The 11,577-nt window shown below is 35.1% G+C and overlaps 1 protein-coding gene across 1 annotated transcript in view; it reads left to right on the forward strand.

The window, feature by feature from the left end:
• The first annotated feature begins 1,570 nt into the window (after positions 1–1,570).
• Positions 1,571–11,577, forward strand: part of SESTD1 (SEC14 and spectrin domains 1) — a 46,961-nt gene continuing 36,954 nt past the window's right edge. Inside the window, exons 1-3 of the mRNA XM_008935611.1 lie at positions 1,571–1,625; positions 7,502–7,610; positions 11,170–11,260. Of these exons, the coding sequence (XP_008933859.1) occupies positions 1,571–1,625; positions 7,502–7,610; positions 11,170–11,260 (255 nt within the window). The remainder of the gene's footprint in view (positions 1,626–7,501; positions 7,611–11,169; positions 11,261–11,577) is intronic.

Below are 11,577 nucleotides of genomic sequence, written 5' to 3' on the forward strand. Positions count from 1 at the left end.
ATAATGTTGAAATACAGCTTGGGGAGGAGAGGGAAAAAATCATTACCAGATATGTGTTCCACATCTTAAGAAAAAAAACCCAAAAACTTACAGATTTACAGAGTTAAATAGCTTACACAGGGTGGCTGGAGCGTGGTGTCTGAGAGGCAAAAATGAACTGCACAAGTCATACTTGTTTTGTATTCTGTACAACAAATAGCCTAAAACTTTTTGTCTGAAGCCTACAGGAAGCTTTAATAAGGCGCTTATTTGAGTAACTGTTTAAGGTGCAAGCTGTCCTGGGACTCAGCTTCCTGAAAGAACCGAACTTTGGTTCTGTTGTATGAGAAATGTGTATTTTATAAAACTGACAAAAATGACACTTGAATGTGGACACTTTAGTAAAAGGGAAAGGAATGAACATTGTGAAGCATTGTGCATTGGAACAGGGAGGGACAGTAAAAAGTTACTGGAATGTTGTTTGTTCCATAATAAAAATAATCAGTCTGCTTTTTTGTTAGTAATGAAGCTCGTGGTTATAGCAACAAAAGGAATAACTATTCTGTTTTACTTCATGATCTCTGTTTGGTGTTTTCTGGTGTTCTTTCTCCTAGATCATGTATAGTGTTGATTCAATTAACTTCCTACCAGGAATAAAACAGTTCTATTAGTGTGAGTGAGTTGTGAAGTATCTAGATGGAGAACTCCAGGTTGCAGTAACCCTGTGCCTGGAATTAAAAAAAAAAACCTGTTTGACCTGCTTTTTATTCTGACTAGATACTGGCGCATAACTTGAGCTTTGTGTTTCTGTGCAGAATTAGGGTTATTTTGTTATGTGAATTGATTTGTGTAAGTATGAACTGAGACAGACTTACTGCCAGATGCTGGCAGAGGAGGCTGCAGTTCAAGCATTGTGTTTATTTGTCAGTGAAATGCAGACACTTACTCAGAGTGTGTTGCAGTTCATAGTGCAATGAAAATGAGATAAATGAAATGGAAGAGGATAAGAAGGGATTTGGAGACAAAAGGAGCAGAAACATTTCCAGATACGTGTTAGATATACTTATCTGACTGTTGGGTGTTTTTCTTCAATTGAAGGCCTACCAATGGCAGGGTAATGGCAGTGTCCTGACATAAAAGCAGCATAATGTATTTAAATAGTTGTTATATTCCTAGTAATATGAGACAGACTGTGCAAAAGTGTAATTTTATTTACACTGTATTATGTCTGAATGACCAAGCAAACAGATGATCTACCTGTAAATTAATTGTGGTTTAATGGATTTGGGAAATAGGACTTTTACCTCAGTGTCCTTGGTTGAGATACTGCTTTGATTTTTTGTTTTTAAATTTTAAAATTTTTTGTAGTGATGATGAGGAAGAAATCTTATATTGGAAAATGCATGTGATTTTTTTTTTTTTCCGTTTTTACAAGGCTTTGGATTTTGGTTGCAGTGTTCTGTGCTTCCTTCAGAAAAGCACAACCGTGTTTAAGTCAGTGCTCTTTCTAGTGAAATGTTGTAACTGATTTCCCATGCTTGACAAATTTAACCTCTTGTGTTTCAGAGCTGTGAAAATTACCTGAACTAGAATGGAAGCTTCAGTAATACTACCCATTCTGAAGAAAAAATTGGCTTTTCTTTCAGGTATAATTTCTGTTTTCCTAAATTGGTTCCTACTTGCATGATATGGATGGAATTTTTAGGTTGGTTACTTGTATTTGCTGGATATATTTAACAGAAATGTATTGTTGGTTAGTGCTTTATTGTATTTCAAAAGGATCTCTGAAATTGTTTATCTAGTAGCTGAGGTATTGCTGTTGGCATTTAGCACTTGTTTTTGCTGTAGCCTGTAGCTCAACCCACAATGTTGATGTCATGAAGTTTCAGTCCGTATATAAATGAAAGATGATTTAGCAGACATCCAAGAATAATCCATTCTGGTTTTTTTTTTAACATGGTTTTAGAAATACAGAGGAAATATTTTCAGGATTTTCTTTGGAAAGTTTTTCCTTCCTTTTCACTCGTCTTTTCTCCAACATAGAAGTGGAAGGAAGCAGAGTTAGCCATGCGTTGCAGCATTCTGATTATTGCCGAGTATTTAATTCAGGCAAGGCTGGAATTGCTATTATATTTATTAGAACTTCTTGAATCTTTGGCTGAAGGTAACTTTTCTCTAGCACGAGGAGTAGATGAAGCAGAAGGTAATATTTAAAATGATGCATGACATTCTCTTGCTGATTTCACTGATGTTACAGATGGCTGTTGTTAGTTCTTGGTGTTTCATTGCCTACTCTGAGGTAGGTAGATAACTTGCAGAACACTTCTCAGCTTCATAAATTGATAAGTATTACCACAAATGTAGTTTATTTTAGCTAGTCTACTTTAGCCTGCTCCAGTCATTTGAGAAGTGGAACCTGTTCCTTTTGTTAATAGAATTTGTTTTGCTTTGAACTTGCCTACTGCCCCTAGCAATTGCAAATCAAACAATTCCTGTTTAAAAATAAACAAATCTCCAAAACTCAACTTACCTTAAAGCCTAGGAGAGTGAGCAGGTTTTTTTTTTTGTATTAATAGCAGATGCATATTGCATTGCTGGTTGTTCAGTACTATGCCACAAGGGGAAGTTCTCATTAACTAGAGTGCATTTTCAATTTACTTTTAAAGGTTGCCTGATCCATTTCAAAATGTAGATGTTCTTAGTGCAAAGTAATTTGAGTGGCAGCTTAAATGCTGGGAGCCTTTCTGAGCCTACATATTTCTAAGTAGGTTTGATCATTGTGTGGTATAAATGGAAGGTTTAATGAACGGTAAAGGTTCATGTAGTAATTCTTTTAAGTGTTCTTCAGCATAGGGAACCTGACAGAATTCAGTTCATCATGTCTCTTTAAAGCTATTTTATTTCATATATGAAAAGATATTAATGATATAAAAACAAATAATCAGAAAAAATAATATTTTAGGAATACGTTCTCCAGGGTTTATATGTTGAAGTCTCATAACATTTTTAATTTAAAATGGTACAAATAATATTAGCCCTGCCTTCTTTTTTCTGGAAGCAGACTAGAGTGGTTTATAATAGAGCAGTGTCTCACCAGACTTTGAATTCATGGCTGTATAGTTTCCATTTTGGTAGATCATTACAAATAGCAGAGAAAAAAAGGCAACCTACCAACTCGGCAAAAAAAGTGAACCACCACTTTGATGGAAAGTGAATTAGATTTTTTTTTTTTTTCTGATGTTTTTGTTGCTTTCCTTAACTTAAACATGTTTTCAGTTTATAAATTATACCACTTCTGAGTTGCAACATACATCAGCTTCCCCTGATTCTGTTTTTCAGGTTTAATTCTAAGCCTAAAGATTCAGATAGTCAGAGTGTAGTGCTTTTTTGGTAAGATAACGAGTTGTTTACCATGCCTAAAATCACAATGTGATTTGGTTTATTTCAATAACATTGTATTCTGAATGTAGTGGTAATTATTTATACCATCTTTAATTTCTAGACAGGAATTATAAATAATACAAGATCAAAGAATAACTTACTTTCCTGTTCAGTTAAATAATTCTTATTATTTAGTGTGCTGGTATTGGGAAATGCTAGACTACATCCATGAAAGTCATCACTTTCTAACTTGTATCTTTACGTAATATATTCCTTTAAAGTCCCATTCAGTTTTTGTTTTTTTTTTTTTTTTCTTCAGTATTTCCTTTAAAAATACAGGTTGGAGTTAAAATGATTCTTAGATGGATAAAGATACACCAGTTATTTTTTATGTAAATGACTGGCCATCATTCTTCACTGAGGAAAACAGCACAAAGAGAGCAAGGTAGAAGTTATGGGAGGTTGACAGAGTATCTACCAGACCTGTATATACTTCAGTGCAAGGAAGCTACACAAAAAAATCACAGTGCAGGCAGAATACAGATGTTTGAGTCTTGTCTAGTAAGTGTTCACAAGCTGGAGGAAAAACCTGTCTGTTGTTACACAAGATGACTTGTCAGGAATCTGGATAATTCAGATAATTATTGCAGTCTTTTTGTAACGTATCAAGAGATTATAGCTTTTGAGTTTGATTTGTGGTTTTTCTTTTTCAGTCAGTTCAGCAAATGTCTAGAAAGGTGAGAATTTGTGTGGCTGGTATCTTATGTGAGTGGTGTTGCGAACCGGTGTTAACACTGGAGACTTTAAAGTCTGTGTAAATGAAATGTGAACTATTATTAATAGTTGACTTTTGTGGGGGCTGATGTTTGTCTGTCTCATGAATCCAGAAGTAACTTTGAACAGAACAAGTCCCTTCCAGTTCTCAGTTGGCTATGGTGAGACTAACTTGCTACAAATGCAAGAAAAAAACATGTTTCTCTGCAAACCCTTCCTTTGTCAGCCGTGGGGGAAATGCTCCACTCATGAGTTCATGGGAAAGGGAGGAGAAGGGAGCATTAGATACAGTTCTTACAAATATATCATCCAGTAGAGTCCTGAGCTGCTGCCATAGAGTTTTGGACCTTGGAACCTGGTTCAAGACGCTCCTTCTACTCTGCGCGGTAGAAGTAACCTCTTGTGTTCTTTTTTTCATTGTAGCCTCACTCAGTTTGATCACCAAATTCTGTCCAGTCTGTGTCTTGTAATTTTTATTAATATTTCTGACAGTGTTTCCATGCTCAAGTAATTTTTCTATACTTGCTCCATTGTACAGTGTATAATCCATTTTTTAATGGGCTGTTGCAAATTTTTGTTTCAACTACTTTATTTTCTAAATAAAGCATATTTATAAATATATATTTTCCTAAAAACTGTACACTCCCTTTTTGAGGGTTTCCTTATGAATAAGGAATGACCAAACAATACCTGAACACTTAAGGAAAGGCTTCTTTATACATTTTAATGTTTTATTCTTGTTGAGAAATGGTACCCAACAAGCTACCATTGAATCAGTACATCTGCTGAAGTACTACTTTACATCCACAGACTATTTTCCTCTTATTTGTTGGATTTAATGTGCACGCCACTAGGGGGTGTAGTAAGTGGAGAGAAATTATTTTTTTTTCACTCCCAATTGTACAGATGAGTACAAATGCCAGTTTTTAAAGCATGGAGGCATTCTCCCTTTTTTTTTTCATGCTTACCCACTCCAGTTTTCAGGCTTTCTGCCTTTCAGAAACAGAGAAGTGTGGACAGTCTTTAAATAACTGTTGCTTTAAACTGTGACTCCCTCTTAGTTTTTGTGAAAAAGATCTATCCATTTGTACTTTCTCACATAGCACCACTCTTCTCCTGTTTAGAAATATAGTTAATAAAAAGTTAATTTCTGTTTTTCAGCAACAATTCTCCCCCAAAAAAGAGAGAGGAACAGGGAACACAACTATTGCAATGGACCAGTTTAAAGCAGTAGGTCCTTTATGAAGATGTAGAAAGTATGTGTGTATTAGTAGATCTTTAGTACCCTCTGAAGAGTTTGCACAGCTTTGGAAACAAAGGAAGAAAACCTACTGCAATTAAAAGGCCAACATATGCTGTGTAAACAAACAGTGTTTTTTCATTGTCTTACCTGTATCTCTAATGGATAGGGGACATTCTTATCAAATTATGTCAATGTTTATGCATCTGCAAGCATTACTGTGCTGTGCTTTGTCTTATTTCTGAGCAGCTGGTACTATTCTGTAAAAAGCTGTTCTGAGTGCTTAGCTAGAACTTCAGTTCTGCCAATATTAAGTAATTTTATAAAACCAAAGCATGTTTTCATGGCTTTAACCATGCAAATAACAAACTTAATTAGAGAATAAATGTATTCTTTCTCAAGTTATGGGGTTTTACCATGCTTCTTTTTTACCCCAAATAATGCCAAAGTTCACATTATTTTTGTACAATTGTTCCAAAATATGTAGAAAACTATTTAGTCACAGCCTCCTACAGGTACTTATATGTTTTGGTGTTTTTAATATAATAGCTAATAAATTAAAATTTATTCTAAAAAATAATATTGAATAAAATAAAAAAGGCTTTCAGCTACTCCAGACTGTGAAAAACTTACTTTGAAAAAAAAAAAACAAAACCAAACACTCAAAGATTTAAAAAAAACACTCCTGAACTTTAAGGTGGCTGAAGTTGTTGTTTAATAAGCTATGAACTCAAACACTACATCCTTCTGGTAGATATTTGGATTCATTAATTTTCTTCACTTCATCTGCAAATTCCCCTCCTCGCTTCTCATAGGTCACACGCGGCTCCTTCCATCAAGAAACCCAGCAAGGTACTCGCCTGGGCTTTGAAATGAATATCCCTGTTCTTGCTGGCTATGGATGTTAAAAGATTCAAGGGCAGAGAGGGGAAAAAAATGGATAAAGTGGTTTGCTTAAAATGGTGAATACATGAACTAGCTGTATTGCTCCAAATTAAGTGGAAGGATGCATCACAGCTATCTTTGCCCCTTTTACTTCATCCTCAGATGAGTTAAGAGCCTTTTAAGGGCAAATGTTTTGGTCTCCATGTCTTCTGCCTTCAGAAGCTCACTAGCGATGCCCCTGTGCCTGGAGATGTGATAATGGAGTCAGCTGCACACGTGATTTCTTTCACTCTACAGCACTTGCTCGTTGACCCTTTCGGGGAGCTATGTCTGTATTTATTTTTCATGTGATCATTTTTTATTCAGTGCATTGGGTTTCAGTTCCAATTTAAGCTATAAAAACCTAGTCCAAATCCATTTTGGTTACTGGTTCATAGCTGTGTGACTTAAAAGTCAATCTTTTAGCAGAAAGACCAGAAGAGAAAGTTTCAGTTTTCTTTTAAAAAGTCATTGTTTCTTTTCTTTTTTTTTTTTTTTTAAATGTACAATTTCAGAGACTTTCTTGAGAGTCTGTGTAGTCAAAAATGACCTAAACCACAGCTGTAGAACACGTCACTTAAATGCAACACATAAACATCACCTAAGATTTGATTTTGCTGGATTTTATAATGTACATATAAATGTAAGGCCAGGTCTTTCAATATTTTTGTTGCTGATACTCTGTATAGCTTCTACCAGAAGGGTTTAATGAACGAAATACCGATTTAGGGTATGTACCATGGGCAGACTGTGTGGAACAAGATGCTCCTTTGTGTATTTGATATTTTTAGGAGATGTAGTGTTCCATTGGAGCTGCTGGGCACATGCTCACCTTGGAAGCTTACCAGGTTTCTGGGAGGCTGCTAGTGTAGAAGGTCTAGGAGATACTTCTTAAGAGTGTAATTTAGATATGCAAAAACAGTACTTCTGGAAAACTTGATTTGTGTTATGTTGCAAGTAGTACATGAAAGACTATGACAGCTACAAATGTGGCTTATGCTCTGGAGCCTTGGTGATGCCTTAAATATCAATGTGGTGAATGAATACTCGTAACTGAGAGGTGAAATGTCAGTTGTGATTTTCACAGCAACTTTAAAGATGACTGTTATGATGTATTTTGAGATGACTGTGTAAGTACAAAGTATTTTGTTTACCTTGAAGGTGTCACATTCCCTTTCTAATGACTTTTCCTCCCCCCAATAGGAGGGAAGGACAGAAGAAGTGGCCTCATTCTGACAATTCCATTATGCCTTGAACAGACGAGTATGGATGAGCTGAGTGTCACACTAGACTACCTTCTAAGTATCCCAAGGTGATTTCAAAGGCATTCTGTTCAGGGCTGCCTTCTTTTTCAGTGGTGGAAGGGATCTTTTTATTACTTTTTCTTTCTATTTGCCTTTCAGTATCAAATGAACTACATAAATGTTTGTTTAAAATGTGATACCGCCTGAGTTAGAAACGTACATCCTAATAAATTAAGGGATATCTGCTAAGACTTGTATATTTCCTTTTATTCTGTGTATATGGCTTTGTGGATTTTTGTCTTGTTCATTTCCTCATTCCTTTCTTGGGATATCTATGATAATTTTTTTAAAATGAAAGTGTACTTACATTACTAGGTAAATTAATGAACCATTCTAATGAAAATCCTAAGCTTGCAAAGGTGGCGTTGCCCAAAGTGGAAAAGCTTTTTCCTCTTTCTCTTCGCAATGTACCTACCTAATCTTTGTAGCTTGTAGTGCTTAAATTTGCACTGAGCCTAAAAACATATGAAATGTTACTTAAGTTATGGAGCAACTCAAATGTTTAAAGTTAAGGTGCAGCTTAAAATACTGAATGATGACTCCAGAGTCCTGTCATCTGGACACTGCTCTAAAATCATTGTTGATTAAATTCTGTGCCTGGAACCCTGCAAGCTCACAGTGTCAGTTCTTGGTCCCAGCTTAGTTAACTCCATTTTTTTTTTCTTAAAATCTAGAGATTGATCTTTATCATAGCTTTTGTTTTGTTCCCTTGTGCCACTGATTTAAAAGGAAGGAAGCCTCTCAGATAAATGCTTGCTTTTGTATTCCTCCAAATTTCTCTTCTTGAAACAGAAACAATGGAAAAACTGCAGACTGTTTAGTGTACTTTGCGTTTGCAATATTTAAATATTTCCAAAAAACAATTAAATGATATGATTCTTTTTTTATTTTTTTGTAGTTAAGACTGTTTAAAAAAAATCTGATTGGGATGAGAGAAGCAAAGAAAAAATTTAGGTTGCTTACAAGTGAAAACGTCAATATGTATATGATTGTATTGCACAACAGTTGTCATGGAAGTGTAAAGGTTTTTGAAACAGCTTGTTGTCTTTTGTAAAGTAATGGAAATCCCAAATGGTCACCCGTGCAAGTCATCTCATTGACTTAAAGACTTGGCTGTATTTGTGGAACAGATGCAGGCATTGTTGTTCTAGCAAGCATTAATTATTCCAGTGTCTCATCCAGGGTATGGTTTTACATATATTACTATAAAAATAACTGTCTGAAAATTCAACCAAAGTACTCTTTGTGCTCTGTACAAGCAAGATTCAGTGTTCCCACATCTAATGTTCTGTTTGTCAGTCATGGAAAAAATGACCTCTCTTTTATAGTGGCAGTATGGAAAAATCATTGTTTTTGTTTTCACGTTGTTTTTTTTAGTGGGAAATGCAGACTTTCTGGCCTAAAAGCTTGGCTTTTTCATTTTGCAAACACTTGCTGAACAGTATTTGAAAAAAGGAGGGGTCTGGGAAGGGATTTTGTCCCCAAACCAGATAGCTGACCAAGAAACATTAATGCTATTTTTTTCCCCCCCGAAGTTCTGTGTGTAATGTAACTTACTATGTTTAACTTTTAATTCAGTTGTGTGACACAAGTTGCAACTATAACTGTTCTGAAAGCTGTGTCCAAAATTTGAGAGGCATAACTGTTCGTAGTATCTTTGGTAAAATTTCTTCAGGGTGCATAGGGCAGGAATGTGTGTGCATAAAGCTTTCCTAAAACTTTGGCCAACTTATTCCTTGTGTTTAAGTCTACTATTACATCTTTGACGCTATTTAAAATTCTCAGATTTTGAAGAGGCCTCTCTCTTCAGAATCCAGGAAAAATAAGTGATGATGTTACCCTATTGTCTGTGCATACTAAAGTTTGCTTTGCTTGTTGTATTCTCTGTATTGTGGCTCAAATCACCAAGTGTGGGTTGTTTTTTTTTTTCTTTAATTTTAACTTTAGTGCAAACATTTATGTTTGTGTTGAACGAACTTTTCAAAAGGTAGCTCACTTTTGAATATACTTGTTTGGTTTTGTAATAGTTTTGTAGCAGAGAAGAGCAGATGATAATACTGCTAAATTCTAGTTAGCCTAAGGAAGCCACGTCTCAAGATGCTGTAGTAGCTCTATTCATCTTGTTCTTAAAAGTAGTGCTAGTGTGCCTTTTGAGCTCGTTGTGATTAAACACTGCATGAGTAAAGCCTGAGTGCTCAGAGTGCTTCCAGAAAAACCATGTGTGTAAACTTAGAAGTTCCTTAAAACCAAAAGCATGTATGCATTGGCAGTCAACTTTGTAATTATTTTTTTTCTAAATAGACTAGTAAGGTGCCTTTTTTTTGCCTCCCCTATTTTTCCTTTTTAAATTCCAAGATAAATTTGTCTTCCCCCCAACACTTGATCGAGTTCAGCTTAAGCAAGAGATAAATAACAGTTAAATTTCTCAATGTGAAACATAATGCTTACTTTCAAATTGCTTTGTGTTTTGTAAGCTGTGGAGATCACAGAAATAGCTTTATTTTCTGAATAAAAAAGATTAATGCTAAAGATTAGCTAAAGATTAATGCTTTTCTTACCTGATGTAGATGTCATCTTTTTTTAGTTACTTATAGCTTTGCTGGATACAAAAATTTCAACCGGAGACATGGTATCTATTGTGGTAACTAATGCTAAAATTATGAGCTTAACTTCCTCGGTCCTATTCTGGCTGCTGCTGTGCTGGTTGTGAGAATGTAACACTGCCCAGCTGTTGGTGATATCCAGAGGCTGCTGCCAGCATAGAACACTATCCAGCTGTTGTAAGCACCTTGTTGCCAGCTTCAGTTTGAAATAAGCTGGAGAGGTTTTTGTTGAAATGCACAGTGTGAGGAAAGTTTTCACTATTCTCTATCACTTGGTACTTGCGCAGAAGCACTTTTGATTTTTTGTTTTTGCAGCTAACAGTTTTCAGCAGTGGGTGTGTGTGGTTTTTTTTTTTTTTTTTTTTTTTGTATTATACACAGGCTCAAACTTCATTAGAAGAAAAAGAGATTATGTCAGTCTATAATGTTCTTTCTTGTAGATCCATATGCAAAGCTTTGTCCTTGTAGAGCTTTTTTGTGCACTACAATTTCTATTTCATTTGTTCAGAAAACAAAAGCATGGTTAGATGGTTTCCTGCTTGGACATGCATCAAGTGATATGTAGCTGTATCCTCAGATCTGTGCCAATTCACAAGTGAATTGTGAAAACTGGCATCCCTTTGTCTCCTTATGAAACTGTAAATCAACATCTTATTTCTGAGGATTTTGTGAAGTTTATGATTTTGATTATGGTTTTGAAACCTTTTCAGAGTTGCTAATGTTTAAATACAGGCCTGTAGTATGAAATACACTTCAGTGCTACTGAAAAGTTGTAATTGGATCATCTATCAATATGCTTGAGTATTAAAATTGAGCTATTTCTAAATGAGTGAACTTAAAGTTTATAAGAGTATTTTTGTAAATAAAATCCCCATGTAGTTGTATAGACTCGAAATCCAAAGTCATTGTGTTATAACACTTGTTGATGAATTTTATTTTTTTCTAAGTGTTTTTCTTCTTTTAGTGAGAAGTGTAAAGCTAGAGGATTTACTGTGATAGTGGATGGCAGAAAATCTCAATGGAACGTGGTAAAGACAGTTGTCTTAATGCTGCAGGTAAAAAGATATTTATTCATTCATAACTAACTGATTAATTGTACAGACATGAACACAGTAGCTGGGTTATTGTAGAGGCAGTAATTTCTTCATTGAGAAACAATTTATGTCCTTTTAAAATCACAAAATGTAGTACTGTGCAGGAAGAAACAGCCTGAAAAGCAGATGATACACCTCATTCAAGTGAGGGACAAATTCATTATCTGCTGAGAACATCCAGTTGTAGACCTTTTCCTAAAACAGTTTTAGTTACAAAAAAAAAAAAAAAAAAAAAAAAAAAAACAAAAAAAAAAACCCCTTTCCCGGTCAACATGTAG

This window comes from Merops nubicus, unplaced genomic scaffold (genome assembly GCF_000691845.1).
Source record: "Merops nubicus isolate BGI_N331 unplaced genomic scaffold, ASM69184v1 scaffold2202, whole genome shotgun sequence".
Classification (NCBI taxonomy): Eukaryota; Metazoa; Chordata; class Aves; order Coraciiformes; family Meropidae; genus Merops; species Merops nubicus.